The sequence below is a fragment of the Onychostoma macrolepis genome, chromosome 18, assembly GCF_012432095.1.
Source record: "Onychostoma macrolepis isolate SWU-2019 chromosome 18, ASM1243209v1, whole genome shotgun sequence".
NCBI classification, from domain to species: domain Eukaryota; kingdom Metazoa; phylum Chordata; class Actinopteri; order Cypriniformes; family Cyprinidae; genus Onychostoma; species Onychostoma macrolepis.
Window position 1 is genome coordinate 13,632,057 of NC_081172.1, and position 20,535 is coordinate 13,652,591.

Sequence of the window (20,535 nt, forward strand, 5' to 3'; positions counted from 1 at the left end):
GGTGGAAAATAAGTATTTGGCCAATAACAAAATTTCATCTCAATACTTTGTTATATACCCTTTGTTGGCAATGACAGAGGTCAAACGTTTTCTGTAAGTCTTCACAAGGTTTTCACACACTGTTGCTGGTATTTTGGCCCATTCCTCCATGCAGATCTCCTCTAGAGCAGTAATGTTTTGGGGCTGTCGCTGGGCAACACGGACTTTCAACTCCCTCCAAAGATTTTCGATGGGGTTGAGATCTGGAGACTGGCTAGGCCACTCCAGGATCTTGAAATGCTTCTTACGAAGCCACTCCTTCGTTGCCAGGGCGGTGTGTTTGGGATCATTGTCATGCTGAAAGACCCAGCCACGTTTCATCTTCAATGCCCTTGCTGATTGAAGGAGGTTTTCACTCAAAATCTCACGATACATGGCCCCATTCATTCTTTCGTTTACACGGATCAGTCGTCCTGGTCCCTTTGCAGAAAAACAGCCCTAAAGCATGATGTTTCCACCCCCATGCTTCACAGTAGGTATGGTGTTCTTTGGATGCAACTCAGCATTCTTTCTCCTCCAAACACTACAAGTTGAGTTTTTACCAAAAAGTTCTATTTTGGTTTCATCTGACCATATGACATTCTCCCAATCCTCTTCTGGATCATCCAAATGCTCTCTAGCAAACTTCAGACGGGCCCGGACATGTACTGGCTTAAGCAGGGGGACACGTCTGGCACTGCAGGATTTGAGTCCCTGGCGGCGCAGTGTGTTACTGATGGTAGCCTTTGTTACTTTGGTCCCAGCTCTCTGCAGGTCATTCACTAGGTCCCCCCGTGTGGTTCTGGGATTTTTGCTCACAGTTCTTGTGATCATTTTGACGGGGTGAGATCTTGCGTGGAGCCCCAGATCGAGGGAGATTATCAGTGGTCTTGTATGTCTTCCATTTTCTAATAATTGCTCCCACAGTTGATTTCTTCACACCAAGCTGCTTACCTATTGCAGATTCAGTCTTCCCAGCCTGGTGCAGGTCTACAATTTTGTTTCTGGTGTCCTTTGACAGCTCTTTGGTCTTGGCCATGGTGGAGTTTGGAGTTGGACTGTTTGAGGTTGTGGACAGGTGTCTTTTATACTGATAACGAGTTCAAACAGATGCCTTTAATACAGGTAACGAGTGGAGGATAGAGGAGCCTCTTAAAGAAGAAGTTACAGGTCTGTGAGAGCCAGAAATCTTGCTTGTTTGTAGGTGACCAAATACTTATTTTACCAAGGAATTTACCAATTAATTCTTTAAAAATCCTACAATGTGATTTTCTGGATTTTTCTTTTCTCATTTTGTCTCTCATAGTTGAGGTATACCTATGATGAAAATTACAGGCCTCTCTCATCTTTTTAAGTGGGAGAACTTGCACAATTGGTGGCTGACTAAATACTTTTTTGCCCCACTGTATATTTCAAGAATTTATTCCTTGTGTGTATATATATGTACTGCAGATTTTATATATATAACATAATGTAATAATATTTAGTATTTTCACATCTATCTGGAAAAAATTGTAATTTGTATTACTGTCTGTTCAAAATAAATGAAAAGAAACTTTTTTTTCCCCTTGTTGTACCCAAATTGTATCGAACCGTGACCGCCGACCCGAGGTACGTAACGAACCGTGACATCTGTGTACTGTGCCACTCCTACTATCTAGTCATGATGAAGGTATAAATACATTTCAATTTCAGCAGGCAACTATTTTTACAGCTACACAATTAATTCCAGCCACAATTAATCACAACAATTCATATACAATTACAAATTGATTATATATAAATCGTCAGTTTGTTGTTTTACACACATGCACACAGACATTAACGTATTTAATACACTACATAGTCATGAGATGCAAGATATTTTCAGATGCGCCCATAACAACAAAAGACAATACTTCATTGAACCTTTTCTGATAAGAAGTGTGTGCTGCAAACGCGAGCATTTTTGACGATCGTTTCTGTCCAGTCCACTCGTTTTATCACGTTTAACCACAGCTGTCGTCGGTTTTTTGTCAGGCAGTGGCAGTAGGTATGCGATCAAATTTCTAATTTGAGGCTGTATTACGTTACCTGTTACCTAGTTACCTGTGGTTGGCCTGGCCGTGCTTCAGAAAACAACAGGCCAATCAGAAGGGAGGCTCATGAATATTAATTAGACAGGCCAAAATCGACCTGTTCTTAGCAGAGCTCCTGAGAGAAGAACTGGAAAAAAATATTGAGATGTTTTTGGTACTTATACCGCAAATATATATTCTTGAGGACATCAAAACCTAAAATAAAACTCCAGAAAGGTGTACAATATGGCACCTTTAAACATTTGTTATGTTATCTATGTTCTATTGTGAATAAAATATTGGCTCATGTTATTTGAAATTCTTTTAGTTTTCATTTTATTCAAATTTAAAAAACGTCCCAACATTTCCGGAATTCGGGTTGTATCTCATTTGTTTTATATAGACAGCAAGGTGATTAAATGAAGAGCACTTTTGTTTAAGTATCTTTCAGTGTTTTCAGTAAAAAGTCAGAAATTTGGTTATGAATATTTCTCATCAAATTCTTCTAAGACCACATTTTTGAGCTACACTTCAGTTTAAAATCTTGGGGTCTTTTTTTTTTTTTAAAGAAGTCTCTTATGTTCACCACAAGGCTGCATACAGTAAAAAATACAGCAAAAACAGTAAATATTAGTACAATTTAAAATAACAATTTCTCTTTGAATTTGAATATTCTAAAATTCTAATTTATTCCTTCAGTGGCAAAACTGAATTTTCAGCAGTCATTACTCCAGTCTACAGTGTCACATCCTTCAGAAATGATTCTAATATGCTGATTTGGTGGTCAAAAAACATTTTTTATTATTTTCAATATTGAAAACAGTCATGCTGAAAGCATCCAGAAACTGTGATACATTTTTTCAGATTCTTTGATTAATAAAAAAGTTCAAAAGAACAGTATTTATTTGAAATAGAAATCTTTTGTAACATTATAAATATATTTACCGTCACTTTTGATCAATTTGATGTTTCACTGCTGAATAAAAGTATTTTAAAAAGTAAAAAAACAGAATAAGAATCATACTGACCACAAATGGTAGTCCAAACTATCTTGTTTATACATACTTCTGTTAACCCCAAGACATCTCATGGATGTCTATTTTTTTCTCTTAAAGAATTAGGAAAAATATCTCAGACAAAGTTAATACCTAAATTAAAATTAAATTGGAGCTTTATTAAGTGTCCTATGATAGTATTTTTTATGCCAATGTTGAAATAAAAATTGAAATTAAATCTAAACTTTCTAAAATAAAACTAGAATAGAACTTTCTAAATATTTGAATAGTATTTTACTTCAATAGCCTTATGCTATAACTGTATTTTCATAATGTTTACTTTTTTATTTTATTTTTTTTACTTATTCGATTTTTATTCTCAAAATTAATTTATAATAAAATGGCACTAAAACACTGTCATACTTGAACAACAAATTCCATCCGGGCCCTAATTTTGTAACTTTCAATGAAGGTAAGAAAGTGGAACTAATAGAAGAGAGTTGGTCTTGTCCTGTCTGTACTGTAACTCTTAATAGATTTCTTTTTGGTCTTCAGCAGATGCTGTAAACAAATTCCCAATCAGAGTTTTTCTCTTCAAAGTCCTTTAAAGTCTCCTTTGAATTAGTGCTTTCCAATTAAAGGCAGCTGCAATGTGTGCTTAAATAGTTGATCCAGTGGGGTGCTGTGTGTGGCCTACACTTCTAATGAAGGCCTCTTTTCCTCTCTCTCTCTCAATCCCATTCACTCTGAAGAGAGGAAGGCACTTGGCTGCCACCATTGGCTGCTGCGCAAGTAACGTTCTGCTAGTTTCATCTCATTTCCTGCATAGATGTGCGGACAATGAAGTAGCCTGAATCAGTAGCACTGTGTGACTTTGGTATAATAACATTTAAATTACATGCTTGGAGTTAGAGGGTTCATTTATACTCTTCAAAAAGTCTAGTTTAAGCTCGCAAGGCTATGTTCCGATATCTTCATATTATTTGTAAATCGAAGAACGTGTATGTGTGGGGGGCTGCCGTTGCGTTCGTTATTGAGTGTCATACACCAGGGTGTGGGGGATGTGGGAGCTGACGTTTCGTTTCGAGGAGGAAGTCTGTGGTCAAGTAGTTTTCTACGCTCCCCTCCACTTTTTTTTTCCTTCTCTATGTAGCTGCGCTTAAAAAAAGTCTGGCTGTCTCTACAGATGTGGAAATCATTTTAGAGGAGAGTGTGTGTGTGGGAGGCAGGGCTTCGTTTGTGAAGCGTGGGATTCAGGTCCATATGAGAGCACGTCGAAGCCTCCCCTTGCCCCAAAGCACTCTGGGAAGGCCTTGGGCTTGGCCCACTCATAAATGAAACCCTTGTGCTAGTCAAGCTAGAAATAGCCCAGCAAAACTGCAAGAACGTGGGACCGCTCATGTATCCAGCAGAAAAACAAACTCGCCCCACTCCACATCTGACAATGCCTTTCAGCTCCTGTTTTCATTTTCTAATTTATTCTGGATTATTTGTTTACCTTTGCAAAAATACTTTTTGAGCAGTAAAGTCAGAACTCTACAGGCTGGAAACATACTTGGTGTGTTGCCTGTGTAGTATACACACTTGCATGCACACTAGATTGAGAAGGCGTGCTGTGTGTATCGCACCGCTCTGCCACTAATTGGTCACATTGATCATTTCCACATGGCTGTTGGCTGCACATCTGCCACTGATGTGTCCCTTCCCCCCCAGCGTCTTCGTCCTCTTCCTCATAAGCCATTGCTCCCTGGAGAGGTGCATGGTGGGAAACAGGATGTCACCCGCTAGGTGGCATGTCTCGACTCTGCACTTCCTGATTTCTGGGTCTCTCTATCTCTGTTTTTGTCTTATCGTTGATAGTCTAATTTTGTCTTTTAATGGCCTGTTTAATGCAAACTCCCACAGGTAGAGTTTATCAGCTTTCCCTGCTGGGTTGATGTCACAGTTCGGCAAAAGCAGTCAGTGGGGGCCTCCTGATAACCAGGACACTCTGTCTATATAATTTCAGAGCCACATTACAAACCTTGTTTGTCAGTTGCTCCCTGCTGACAGGTTTTACATGAGTCAGCATGTAGATATTTGGCTGTGAAATCACAAATGAATTTACTACATGCCTCTACATAACCTCCAGGATACTTAATAAAGTTGATTAATATGTAGTTGAAATGAAAAATAAAGGTAGAGATGGAGTGGTTGTGGGGTGCCAGAGGAATAGTCACGTGTGAGAAAACAGAAGCTTGTAGATCCTTGTGTTGATTGACAGACCAGATGAACAAGCTCCTCCCGAGCTTTCGGTTTAAACCGTTGAAGTTCTTTCATGTCATATTCATTAGTTTTAATCAATTTGATTGATTAGCTGTTTATAAATACTAATTTTAGCAATATGCCTTGAGAAAGAGTGCTGTTTTTCCACATGGCTGTGATATCTGATTTAAGGAAATTTATATAAACTGTGTTGTTGTTTATACATATACATATGTTGTTCAGTAAGCAAGACTGCAATAAACAAGAAGTTATTATGGAGTAACTATTCTTGTAGTCACATTATTGCTATAGTTATTTTGTTTGTCTATTATGTTTTCGCTCTGCCAAGAAAACAGCTCCATACAAAGCTGTAGAAAAACCATTGTGTCTGAGAGCAAAGTCTGTTTCTGACTGAATCAACATTTTTGAATGAATCAGTAGAATGCACGATTCAATGACTCATTCGCTTGTTTTGCTTCTGAATGAAAAAGTGTTTTACCAAATAAGCAACAATTAAGCATACTAGAATGATCATGTGACACTGAAGACGGGAGTAAAAGCTGCTGAAAATTGATCTTTGACATTACACAAATAATTGACATTTGAAAACATAAATAAAACAGTTATTTATTTTTGGAAATACTGTAAATGGAGCCTTGGGGAGCAGATTTTTTCTGCTTCTAACTTTCTGAATTGCTCTGAATCGCAACTTCATTTGACTTCTATTGGTCACTTTTTTCCTGTTTCATCCACATTTAAAATGACCATACGTGGCAGCCATAAAAAACTGTGGATAAATATGCAAAGCCATGATATTTGAATGCTAGTTGATGCCACACTCATCTGTTGGGAGTGACTGAACTGCTGACTCACTAACAATCGTATCATAATCTCTATAAATGCATGTTGAGAAATCAGCCCACACAGACATTCACTACTTACAGATTTCACTTTAGCACAGAAGAGATGGTGTGTGTATTTATAGTTAATAAACTTAATTTGCTGTGCATATCTCCTTCATGTCTCAACACACTGGTGCGTACATGTAAACTCTGGGGTACGAACATGTTCAGACTGCTCTCTCTGACTGCGCCATTGTGTTTGCAAGAAAGAAAGAGACTTTGAAGTCGCTCTGACTCAGTCATGGCACAGTGACACAGACAAAAGACATCAGTGAGACCCACATTTTAAATCGCTACAGGTACAATGACTGTTTACTTAATCTAACAACTGCAAAGAGAGGCAGACACAGGAAAAGAGAGTGATATAGAGGGCAGGAGAGAGAGGTAGATGAACAGATGCATGTAAACCCGTCTGTCTTGTCTGGGGCCTATAGGCTGTATGCAGGGCCCGGGATTGTTTTGGCTGTCTGAATCAAAAGCCTCCGTGGCTGAATTCAATCCCAGTGTTTACTCGTGCTTTTGCACCCCCTCCCATCTCTGCTCAGCTCCACAAACACACACACAGATCCTCTGTGTCTTATCCTTACAGCTGCCCCACCCAGCACCGCCGTCTACTGTACCTCCACAGTCTTTCCCTTTGACGGCCACCTCTGACATCTTTCACACGTGTTTATTGGCTAAATATGGCCCATGGTCTTTATAGGTCCCAGATTGTAGACTCACTAAGGTGTCTGTAGTGTTTTCTAAATGTTCTTTGAGTTGTAATGTAACTTACTTTTGGTTTAAAGCTAGCATGATTGTTAGCTTTGTTTAATTATTTGTTGTGACTTGCTCTTCATATTCATATCATATTCACAGGTCTTAGATTTTACTATAATGGTGTAATATCATATATATATATATATATATATATATATATATATATATATATATATATATATATAGGTCACACTTTAATTTTATTAAATTATTAATAGTCCAATTATTGCCAGTAACAAACCATTAACTATGACTTTTGCCTCAATAAACTCCTAATTTGCTGCTTATTAATAGTTAGTAAGGTATTTGTTAAGTTTAGGTATGGGGTAGGATTAGGATGTAGAATATGGACATGCAGAATATGTGCTTTATAAGCACTAAAAAACAGCCAATATGTTAATAATGAGCCCAGTCTCATGAAAATGCGTATAATTAGTACGCCAAATAAAAACGAAAACTCGTGGTATTGATACGCAAAAATGGACTTTGTGTTTGGCGTGCATATGATACGCAGTTTTCGCGTACATATGATACGCATCTACCCCACAACCCTAATCCTACCCATTGCGTAGCATATATACGCCAAAGTCCATTTTTGCGTATCAGTACCAAAAGTTTTTGTTTTTATTTGGCGTATTATTTATACGGACTTTCATGAGATCGGGTTGTATATATCATATATAATACCATATATACAATATATATTTCACAGTATTACAGTTTTTGTTATATTTTTACAAAATAAAGCCTTGCTGAGCATAACAGACTTCTTACAAAAACATAAAAAAATCTTACCCACCCCAAACTTTTGATTAGTGTATAAACATATCTCAATTTAGTCAATAGTGTTTTTTAATGTCTGATTGTAATTGAATTGAGTTTTTTTTAATGAATGATTGTTTTGTTTTAACTTGCTCCTCTTCTGGATGGACATTTCTCCTCAAGCAAATTTGCGTTTGGTCTGGCTCCATTCTGCTATGTATCGCCCACTTTTCCCATCTAATTAATTCCCGATGGGAAAAAATCAAGTCCCACCCAACATATTTTCTTGTTTATTGTTATGTTTGACTCGAAAATACATCACATCACACAAGTAAAATGGGTTGCAAATAGCAGTTCATGTCAATTTGAACTATGAAGAAACAAAGACCTGCAGTTTTCCTATAGGACCGAAACAACACATAAACAATTCACAAACACAAGTGAACCACAAGCTGAACATAACTACCCATCCATCCCAGCTCTTTTACCTAGTTCTTCACCAGTCCTCAGGGGGTGGCTTGACTACTCATCACCTTCTAGAAATACCCAATGAAAAACAGCAGAGGAAGAACTGCTTTTCTCATATGTCTGCATTGTTGGCTAGGTCCCAATGAAAACTGTGTGTTTAGGCTGATGGAGTTATGAATGTTCTTTCTGGATGAAACCCAGGAAGGCTTTTTAAATATGTTATTAATGGCTATAAGGCCTGTATTTGTTGGGAGAAGAAACTGTTTGAGTTGGACAGATGAGAGAGCAAAACAATCCGAAATGATAAAAATACATGTAGGTTCAGATTCACATTCAGTATTTATTTCAGATGTATGGCCCATTGTGCCGTGCTTCTCAGAAACAGGCGATTTTCCTTTCGTCCCTCTGAGATATCATATTTCTGCTATGTTTGGAAGATAATGTTTTTTTGATTCCTCAGCAGTTTGTTGTAAATGTGCTCTTTAATTACATTGTATAATTTTCCTAGTATTATCTCTACTCGAGTATTCACAGTCCGGCACGTTTTCGGTTAAAATCACAGTGTGGCTGAGGATATGATTTCATTCAGATCGTTGACTTCACTGATGTTTAGTTAAACTGCCGCAGAGCTATGCAGGCTTTATTTTTCCTACCTGCGTTTTACTGCTGAGGGGGACACAGATCACAGCCTTCGGCACATCCTGTAAGGAAACATGGGGAAGGAGTTTCAGGAGGGCAGGTGTGGGGGTGGAGGAGGCAGACGGAGCTGTGCTTGGGAAACCGTTCCAGCGAGGTTGTTTCGAAAGGGAACATAGTCAGAAAAACCCTTCACTGCTGACAGGAAAGCTGCCGTTTCCTCAGGTGTGAAAACACTGACATGTTTTTTCACATCACTTTTCGGGACTTCATGTTTTAACATCTGAGGTGTTTATACACGTGGAAATACTTTTTGAAAGATTAAAAGCTTACATTTTTTAGCAGCAGCCATAATAAACTAAAACAAATGAAATAGCGATAAGCTGGATTTTGTTTTTATTTACTGATTTATTTGTTTTAGGATGAAAATCTGTATCCCTGTGGGAGCACCACAGCTCTAATGTGCTGTGAACATGCGCTACTGCTTCACCACGACTCCAACAGTAGTGGTTTATTGAATCATTGATTCTAATGAGACTCCTTGTCCCGTGTCTTTGTTATTTAGACCTGTAGCACAGTTGTGGTTTATCTTTTGATTTTGGTAAACATTTCATCAGTGTCATTCATAATAGTGGCCTTTTAGTGGTTGCACAACAGTAAATATCTTCAGGCAAGAGCTACATTGGTGTTTATACGTCTGTGGTGACTTCACTTGGGTATTTGACAAAGTTGTTGCTTTTAGTAAAAAATAGAAGTTAGTTAACATGAGTAACAGGAGTATACTTTAACGATGCTTCAATATTGTTAATCATTTTCTTTCAACTGCAAATATTGGAAATAATCATTATTGATGGATCCATGACTCACATTTATATATCAACATCAATTCTGTTTTTTGAGTCTTAATGAACCTTAATGAACACCATATACCTTTATTTACAAAAAGTCTTAAAGGTACAATTGCAAATATATATATTTTTTAATTTACTATTAATGCCATTAAAGTGGCCTTTAACAATCTTCAGTTGAAAGCTTGTGGCATAAACCATCTTGCACAGTTGGCTCTTGTTTATTCAACATTTTTATGGTAGATTTGTTACTTCTCGTCTGTGGTACAATGTTTATTGGGTTTTGGTTATATTACTAGTCATGTGATTAAGTGTCAATATACGTTACTGTTCAAAAGTTTGGGGCTAATTAAGAAAATTTTACATTTATTCATCTTGGATGTGTTAAATTGATCAATTGTGACGGCAAATACGGCAAATCCAAAAATAATCTGTTCTTTTGAACTTTTTATTCATCAAAGAATCACACTTTTCACAAAATTGTTAAGCAGTTTTAAACATTGATATTAATAAGAAATGTTTCTTGAGCACCAAATCAGCATATTAGAATGATTTCTGAAGGATCACGTGACACTGAAGACTGGAGTAATGATGCTGAAAATTCAGCTGTGCCTTCTCTGGAATACGTCACATTCTAAAGTATATTAAAATATAAACAGTTATTTTAAATTGTAATAATATTTCACTGTATTTTGGATTAAATAAATGCAACCTTGGTGAGCATAAAATACTTCTTTCAAAAACTCAAAATTCTTTTACCAAACACAAACTTTTAAACATTAGTGTATATTTATTAAACCATGTGCCTTTTTTTATGAATAGGAAAAGTTAGTATTTGATGTGAAAAGTGAATTGGTGAGCTATATTTCTGCTAGACACCATCAATGTGGTGAATTTAGTGGGTATGAAACCAGGGCAGAGAGCCGTTTATCCTCTAAACTGACTCCAAAAGCAGTTCCTTCACACACACGGAAGCTTAAAGGACGGCAGTAAAGTCAGACAAAGCTCATGTTGTGTCTGCTTTGGCGGAGTGTGTTTGTCTGGCAGGTCGCTCCAGCAGTCACCAACACCCAGTCGGGGACTTTGAGTATCTAACAACACACTGCAGTGTTCCTGTGTTTCTCTGCTTTTTGGAGCAGCACGGTGGAACTTCGCTCTTATTTGGTGACTCGGGTGGCTCGTTGGTTTTGGCGGGTAACGCTGAGGATATGTGCATATGTGTATGCATTTATAGCTGGCCTCTTTCACTGCAGTTACAGAAATAAACAGCACCCACAGACCGACAGACTGCACACTTTTGTCTCAGCCTGGATTCCTCAGTGGCAGAGATGTTATATTCCTGTGGCTCCGAGCCAGACAGACAGTCATATACCCCTGTCTCCACATTCTCAACATCTCTCTCACTCTTTGTCCACCTTGTCTCATACATAGCCCCCCCCCACGCCCCCCATCCTCTGAGTCTCACACACGGATGCAATCATGTGTTCGCCCGCGCTGCACTCGTTGGCCATGCTCAGTATAAATAAATTCAGACAGGCTTTGCCTGTCTCTGCATCGGTGTACCCTTACTCTCTACTACGCTGGCCTCTATAAATAAACACTCTCATCACAGGAAGCAAACATTGGAGGCTGCCCTATACTCTTTGGCTGGGCTGAGACTGAGGTAGGACAGGAAGAAACAGAAAAAGTTGTAATGGTTACATGTGTGTATGTATATCCAGTTGTGAGGCCATTCCCAGCAGTAACTTCCACTGAACAGCTCACAAAGTGTTTTACAATTCAAATGAACCATTGTATGGCCGGGTGTGACGTTGAGAGGGGGTTTTCAAATGCGGCTACAACTGTGGAGTAGGTGGTTATGGCATTTCACCTGTTCCAAAGGCTTGTTGAGTCTGTGTAGGTGGATTTATTGGAGAGTTAGTTATATCTGTGGTATATAGTAGTCTATAGAAGAATCAATGACAATAAGAGCGTAAAAGATAAAGAAAAGGAAAATTATTTTAAAAGTTTAAAATGCATGTGCCAGGTTCTTAGAAATGTAGTCTTTTCCCCACATCTAGAATATGTGCCGGCAGGGCACACCTATTAATCATTATTTTCAGGTTTTTAAATATAAAGAGTATTTATTTATTGATTTATTTGTTTGTTTGTTAGTTACATCATGAACACGGACAGTGTACGCCTATTAATTATTATTTTTAATATATTTTATTTATTATAAGTATACATTTAATTTATTATACATTTATTATTAAATACAAGCATTTTTTTGTATTTTACAAATATTGTAATATCATTTAATACATAATAACCTAAACTTGTTATAAAAAGTCAAATGATCTGATATTTTAAAACATTTATTAATTGAGAATTATTTTTTTGTTTAATCTTCCTCCATATTTCTGTATTTTTTTTTTTTTTACGTGTTCTTTATTTTTTATATAATATACATATATTTAAAAATGGTCTAACATTTTTAACATATTTTTTTAATTTAGTACAGACTAAACAAATGTGCGGCATGTCATTGATTCACATCACTCAGGCGTTAGACCATTTTTCTTGTAATTTCCTTTCTAAATGTACTCTGAAAATTCAACAAACATCTTCAGCTTCTTTCTTTTTTTTTGCTTTTTGATTTTTGCAAGATTCATTGCTATTGTGCCATGCATATGTCATAATAACCATTACAACGATGTGTGTTTGTGTATGTGTGCAGGTTTATCTGAAGGCTCCTATGATCTTGAATGGAGTGTGTGTGATCTGGAGAGGCTGGATTGATCTTCAGCGTCTGGATGGGATGGGTTGTCTGGAATATGATGATGAGAGGGCACAGGTACAGACAAAACCACCATGTGCTGTCAAACTGTTTCATGCCTTATACATCAAAAAATTTTGACCACTGCCTGGCTTCCTGCCTTTTTGTGTGTGTATACAGCAAGAGGATGCTCTAGCCCAGGCAGCCTTTGAGGAAGCCCGCAGAAGAACCCGTGATTTTGAGGACAGGGATCGCTCGCATCGTGAGGACATGGAGGTGAGAGCTGGAGTGAGTGAGGATGTGTGTATGAGTATGTGAAGTTTCGATCAGTTAGTGCATGCTGAAAATCCGATATGTTCTTATGTTTAAAGGAGTTCACTTCTGAGTGTGTGTGTGTTTGTATACTATGTGTGTGCATATGTGTACATGTGTTTTCCACTTGTGCATGTACAATACTTCTGTATGTGCTTTTTATGCATAATCTTTACCTAATTCCTCTTGCTAATATTTTGATTGACAGCCACTGCCAAAATATTTGATTCTTTAAGGAGCAGTTCACTGAAAATGCAATTTTTTAATAGCTCCCGAGCAGGCAGATGATTAAGTGGTGCCACCGGCATCTTTTCTTATGGGTCAAGCTAAAGTGTTAGGGTGAATCTCACAAAATCGTGTCTAGATCATATCTTACCCCAAAATAAAAACATAATATTTTGGATAAAGGAAATGAAGCCTATTATTAGGACATTTCTGCAATGTCACATTATTTATTCATGACAATTAAGCACATTTTCCCCAAAATATGTCATTACTGTAATGCATCCGGACATTTGACTTTTATGGGATTTTTTTGTAATTATTATTATTCTCATAGATGATTAATATTTTAAGAAATTGTTGAAGTGCAGTTTTTATAAAGAAAAATCAGAGTACATGTGGTATCTGAATATTTTTATATTAATTAAACTATTTATACAGTATATATATATATATATATATATATATATATAATGAGAATAATATATTTTTTAATCATTATGTGATTAATTGTCATGGGAATAATGTAATTATTTATTTTTTTAGCATCCTTGATTTTGAACCTAAAGGGTTCCATTAATTCTGAAAGTCATGGAAGAAATTACTAAACAGCATCTCCGAAAGTCTTTGACATTTTTACATGAAAACAGTAGTTGTGAATTCTGTCTCCTTTCAAAATTGCACTGCAGGAGCAGGTAAATAAATGCCACCTCAACAACATTTCTGTCTGTTCCCTGATGTCTTGAGAGCTCTTGACGTAGCTAAACAGCTTGTCTGGGGCAATACTGATTTGATCACTTGTCATTTAGCAGATGCCGATGGCACAGCTCAGTCATTTAATAACTCAGGAGGTAAGACAACAATTTAGGATTTTATGTAGTGAACTGCTGCCTTGATTTTCTGTTTACTATAAATCATTCAGAACAAAAGCATAATGAAGACGGGCATGTGTGTTTCTTAGGATTTGGTATGTTTGCATGCATATATGTGAGTTTGTGTACGTTTAAGCTATTGAAGTGCTTTACTTGTTTACTCATGGCTTAGTGCATGAAGTGTCTTTGCATTGTAAGTCCTCAAATATAATCATTCTACAGTCAATCCAAACTGCACTCTTAAGATGAAAACCAAATTGTGTTTTTTAGGACCCTGTGGCATCAAAAATCTGGGACTGATGGCCTTCAAGGACCAGGGTCTGTCTCCTCTGCTTCTCTCTATCCTTGTGTCATGCACTAAACCGTGTCTGTCTGTAAGTGTGTGTACGTGAGTGTGTTTCACAAGAGCATGTGCATGAAAGAGCATCTCTGTGTCTTTCTACTCTGTGTGTGTGTTTGTTTACGGTGTCTGTATGTGTTAGTGGGTACATGTACTGTAGGTGTGTGTTTCTATAAACGAGTGAGATTTCAAGCTGTGGGTCTTATACAGCAATCGCGAAAAAAACGTTCTATTGGCGCGAGAGACCCCCAGCTCGCTCTTCTCAGACCTCTGTAATGGAGACCAGATTTCTATCCCAAGATTCCTCACTGCCCCGCCCACCCACTCCCCTGCTGCAAAGCCCTCTGGGAGCTCTCAGGCACAGCTTGGCAGCACATGACCAGAAAGATTCCCCTTATGAACCGCCGCCTTTATATTCCTCCCTCCTAATCTACACCCTCAGGCGTTCCTTTGCACACTCTTCATCCTCTCTTCCAAAATCAATCATGCCAAGGTCTCTTTTTTAAATAGATCTGGCTGCTTATGAAAATCAAATTTCTTACTCATTGCAGTCAGGCGATCTGTGACTCACGGGCCAAATGTTTTTCCCTCAAAGCTCAAAGTCACTGTGAGCGGTGGAAAAATGAAACCCTGTAATTATTCTATAATTCATGCTTTCTCATCCCAGCAGTGTGGAGTCTGACCCTCGTTCAGAGCTTGTTTTCGAGCTGTTCGGTCGGCTTTATTTTGGAAAGCGAATAACACTTGAGCTCGGATCGAACCTCTAGCCTTCGCGACGTTACATATATTAGGTCAAATATTAAACTCCACAATGCATAGGAACAGAATTTTAGCATTATAAATGTATTTACTGTCACACTTGATCAATTTAATGCATCCCTGCGTAATTAAATTATTTTCTTTTAAAAATTCTCCAAACTTTTAAATGGTAAACACTTAAAAATAAAGGTTCCAAAAAGGGGTTTTCGCAATGATGCTGTAGAAGAACCATTTTTGTTTCCCCAAAGAACCTTTCAGTGAAAAGATCTTAAAATAACCATTGTTTCTTACTGAAAAGAACATTTTAATAATCTAAAGAAACTTTGTGTTTAATGCAAAGGTTCTATGGATGTTCTTCACGAAACCATCAGAACCTTTATTTTTAATAGTGTAGTACATAAATAATACTGCAGTTCAACCAAACTGTCTTTATCGTCGTTCAGAGCTTGTTTTCGAACTGTGTGGTTCTGTCGGCTTTATTTTGGAAAGCGAATAATACTTGCGCTCGGATTGTACCTTGAGCCTTCACGCTGTACAATGGCCACATAGCTGTGGTCAAATCTCAAACTCCATCATCTGTAATTGGATAAAAACCAGCACAATAGCAGTCTGGATCAGCAGAAAGCCAGCGTTTTCTGGGAAAGCGTGCCAGGTTCGTTTCAAAAGGACGAACAATGCATTTAGAGACTTCAAAATCACTTATGACCTCACAGAGAAACAAAAAGGAACATTCGCTGTGCGTAAACACTTATTTGTCCTCTCTCTGCGTGTCTTAATGCGCTTCCCTCACTGTTTGTCTATGCAGGGAGTCCAAGGGGGCGAATCAAAGCTGAAAGATATTGAAGAGGTAATGGCCTTCTGCGTGATAGATGGTAAAGAGATGGATGAAAAATAGATAGGCCATTTTTCATGAAACCCAGGCCTTTACTGCAGGTGGGATTAGAGCATGAGTGATGTTGGGCCAGTGAAAGTATTAATATATCATTAGTATTGATCTTTTTCATTAGCAGCGCTGTCTGCCCAGCAAAATCTAAGCACTATTGACTTGTGGTACAGGAGAGTGCTTCAGCTGGGCTCCGTATGATCGATGCTGCGTCCTCTCATCCACACAAACACACTTTTTCAAAGCTTAAATACTACAGAGCAAACATAAAAATGCTTTTTGTGCTTTATGAAGCCCTATAGATATATATAACATCTCCTGGTTTTGTGCAGCATTTTTATTATTTACTGCCCTGCTGAACAAAAAAATAAAATAGAAACTTAAACTTAAACCTAGATGATTTGTTGGGATTACCTGGTCAGTCTGGTCTGTTGGCTGGTTTTTAAACAACATATATAGTAATATAGTAACATATAGTATATACCAGTAAAATAAAAATAAGAATTAAAAAAATTATATAGATAGATAGATAGATAGATAGATAGATAGATAGATAGATAGATAGATAGATAGATAGATAGATAGATACTACTTTTTTGTCATAGAATTTTTATTGATGCAAAATGCTTTTTTTTAAAAAACAAACAAAAAAAACCTCGAAAATAAATAAATAAAACGGGAGGAAATACATACATGTGCATATATTTATATACAAAGCATAATTATATATATACTACTTCTAAAGTAAGAGAAAGATGTTCACCAAGGCTGATAATAAATACAGTAAAACAATAATATTGTCAAATATTATTACAAATTAGAATAACTGTTGTCTGTCTTAATTTATTTTAAAATGCAATTTATTCCTGTGATGGCAAAGCTGAATTTTTAGCAGCCTTTACTCCAGTCTTCAGTGTCAAACGATCATTCGGAAATCATTTTAATATGCTGACTTTGGTGCTCAAGTAACATTTTAATCAATGTTGACAACAGTTTTGCTGTTTAATTTTTTTGTGTAAACCGTGAGTGCAAAGAGTACACAGCATTTATTTGAAACAGATATCTTTTGTAACATTATAAATGTCTTTACTGTCACACTTACATTTACATTTATCCAAAGCGACTTACAAATGAGGAATACAACAAGTGATTCATCATAAAGAAGCAATTTAATGTGTCCCTAATCTTACTCATCTCAAACCTTTGAACGGTAGTGTATAAATAACAAGCAATACTTCACTAGACAAATACGTTTAATTCTGCAGTCCATCAAAGTCATCTAGCTAAAGCATATTGTTTACAGTGAGTTTATGCACCAGACTGCTTTGTTGCTGTGCGTATGACAGCTATAACAGCTTCATCTGTTAATGCGTACGCTTAAAGATGGGATTCCCAGGCGTCGGGTCAAGTAAAAACAGCCTTGCGTAGCTCTAGGGTTAGAACGTGCTATAATCACCGGGTTCCACAGATGATGACCTCACACTATGTGAGATACTCTATGTCTGCCTCTTCGTCTATCTTTCTCTCACCGTCTGCCTGCCTGTCTGTCCGTCCGTCTGCCCTGTCTGTGCTCATATGTCAGAGAGAGATTTAGGCACATAAACATATGTATCTGTGACAAGGCCATCAGTCATATCTTTATTTTTAAGGCTAGTGATTTGAAGACTCTTCCCCCTGACTAATGACTAATGTCTGCCACTTCAACCAAAAAAAGCAACTCAATTTTTAGCGTCTAGACTGAAGTTGATCTATGCCGTCCCCTGCTGGACACAAAGAGCAATTGCATGTTGGCTGCAACCAATTACTCGTATTGTGTTTGTTAGTTTGAGAACTAACATGTGAGCAACGTAAGCACAGCACAACCATTTTAACTGTATTCTGTCTCTGTCTCGGTTTGTTTGTTGGGTTGCGTGGGTGTTTGCGCACGTTTTTGCATGTGTGACTGTGTGTGTGTGTGTGTGTGATGACCCAGCCCAGGCGACAGCAGGACCCCAGCCCTGGCTCCAACATGGGCAACACTGATGATCACAAGATGCGCTAGCGGCATTCACCAAAGTGGGCAGGGATAGGGTCATAAGACCTCCAACACCACGGCAATCTCATCTCCTGATGCCTTGTTTATCAAAGGACAGACCAAAGTCCACACCGGTGGGGATTTTCGGATGGGATGTTTGGTGAAGGGGCTGGGTGGGTTGGGCTGGGCTGGTATTGATGTGAGTCAGAGATTCATTCGCATTTGATTTAGTCCCTCGTTTCTTCTTGGGATTTTTGCACTATGTGATACGTTCAGTTTAAGTCCCCCATATCGCCTTTCGGTATGCATGGTTTTCCTACCTATGTTTGCTCTTGTTCCCCCCTATGCAAGGCATCTTATTTTATCCTATTGTAATGAAATGGCATTTTTTAATTATTTTATTCGTATTATGTGTGAAAGTCAGGATGTTTACTTTTGTATTTTCATTTCCTCTATATATAGACATGTCTGTCCTTGTGCTTCGTAGGAGAAACTAGTAAACGTCACTAGGTAGATTTGTGCAGTAGAAGTAGATTTTTTTTTTTTTTTTTTGATGTCTAAAATCAAGAAAAAGGCTGCTGATGTTGTGAACGAGGAGGTCTTTTCTTCTACCATCCTTCTCCATGTGCTCTGTCTTCCACTCTCGTCCTGTAACAGTCAGTTGAAGCATGCTTTGTACGTGAACTGAGAAGCAGGAAGTGAATATTGAGGTCAGTGTTACTCTGAGCGTGCTCTACACAAAATGAGGCAGAGATTCGGTTTTTCACCCTACATCTGCTTTTTCTTTCATTAACGTCAATGTTTTACCCATTTAGGTTGTTTTAAGCAGTGTTTTGCTGCACAGGCTATTTTATTCAGGAATTCTTAAAATTAATTAAAAAAAAGATTCTGTCATTGAAGACAATTCTCCAAAATGGAGAAATTTAACAATATTTTTATGACAAATACATTATTTCCCTCTCTGTTTTCTTTAGTTTTTAATGAGATTTTGACATTAAAACTCCCTCCATTCTTATAAAACCAGGTGAATTTGTGCAATTTACAATATATACCAGTTATGACTTTTTTTAACACTCGTAGTAGTCGTAAAGAAAAATTTACAGTAATATTAGTAAATCGTATATCTGTCACTTCTGGACAATTCCTGATCATTTTTACATCTGCCTTTGTTATTATATATGCAAGTAAGTATAATCATAAAACTGGGATAAAACATAGAGGACATTAGTGTGCCCTGTGGTCAAAGGTCCTGGAATCTGATGATTTTGTGCTTTGGGACAGTCAGTGTGGTTGCATTGGATGTTAGTTGTTAAAGGAAAATCAATGATAAAGAGAAAGGAAAGTAGGGAAGGAAAGACAGGTTAGAAACCAAGTTACTCTATCATTAAAGCTTGTAACAGAACAAGAACATGACATAAACGGAATCACAAATTGCCATCCATTGACATTTGATTTTGAACATAATATTTAACAATGCATCGTTTCTATGTTGCTTTTTATTTACCACATCCAATGGTAAGGACTTAAGGGCCAAGAATTATTTTTGGGTGGGACGTTGAAGTCAGAAGGTACGGCCTACCTCTAGCTTAAACCAAATAAACACAAATGAGAGCTTATTTATAGAGAGCAAGTTCATGTTGTCTGAGTGTTGAGGAAAAGCTAATGTTGGTTTAGTAGAACGTTAAAGCTTTATATAGTTGGAGTGGGCTTTCATACCACACAATGGTCAGAGACCAGGCACCAGGAGGTTATTGAGGTCTTGAAATATTTTGAAGATGCCAGAGACAGAGAACTTGACCAAACCAGAGTCCGCAAAACAGTCTTGCTTTAATTAGTCTCGCAGATCAACTCACTGCGTCTAGGTGTGTCTTATGCTGTGTATCAAAGAAGTAACCTTTGCTGGCCCTCTGTTTGTTTCTCTCTCACTCCTTTACTTAATGCTGGCATTAAGGCAAAATACTGTACACACCAGGTAGTGGATGGCTCTTTTTTAATGAATGAATAAATAAAATGTTTATTTTCTTAATTGTTTTAAGTTATTGATGCAGGTATACGTTTGTTTCATTATCAGGTTCCGCTATGATGAAATGTGTATTTCTGTATTGATATTGCTTTCCTTTTCCCCTTTGGCCCCCTAAAGAAGTGGGGATGCTTTTATATGGCCTTTGGTTTTAGCTCTTGTTCTGTTTTTAATTTTAAGCAAGGAGGACTGTTAACTGAAGTGTTATGTTTGATTTGTTTCTTAATAAACTTGTTACAAACCATTTTCTCATTCATTGTGTGTGTGTGTGTGTGTGCGTGCGTGTGTGTGTGTGTGTGTGTATGGCAAAATTCATTTTTCTGTCACATAGCAGATCATGTGCAAATTAAATTATCATTTTATGTCCTAAATTACTGCTTCACACATCAATTTATGTTAACTTAAAAAGGTAGTTCCACAATGTAAGTACATGTAACGTGTAACAAGGACACCTTAAAAAATAAAGTGTTCCCAAATGTTTGAAATAAAACTCCTTTGTGTTGCTATGGCTAATCTATGTGAACACAATTAACTAATATTTGTACATGCTTTATAACATAATTTGACAAAATTAATCTTGAAATGACAAACAATAAAAATTATATTATTGTCTTGTTATATAGACTAATAGTCTGCCACAATATTCGGCTGCTACAAGCTGCAACA

The 20,535-nt window shown here is 37.3% G+C and overlaps 1 protein-coding gene across 7 annotated transcripts in view; it reads left to right on the plus strand.

The window, feature by feature from the left end:
- The window catches only part of cbfb (core-binding factor subunit beta), a 43,707-nt gene extending 23,594 nt beyond the window's left edge, over positions 1-20,113 (plus strand). The window contains exons 4-8 of one of the 7 annotated variants that reach the window (XM_058751917.1): positions 12,409-12,525; positions 12,628-12,723; positions 13,791-13,832; positions 14,124-14,171; positions 17,808-20,113. In XM_058751917.1, coding sequence (XP_058607900.1) covers positions 12,409-12,525; positions 12,628-12,723; positions 13,791-13,832; positions 14,124-14,153 — 285 coding nt within the window. In that variant the 3' untranslated portion in view covers positions 14,154-14,171; positions 17,808-20,113. The remainder of the gene's footprint in view (positions 1-12,408; positions 12,526-12,627; positions 12,724-13,790; positions 13,833-14,123; positions 14,172-17,807) is intronic. The other 6 variants (XM_058751918.1, XM_058751921.1, XM_058751923.1 and 3 more) reach the window with 6 other exon arrangements.
- Positions 20,114-20,535: the final 422 nt, after the last annotated feature.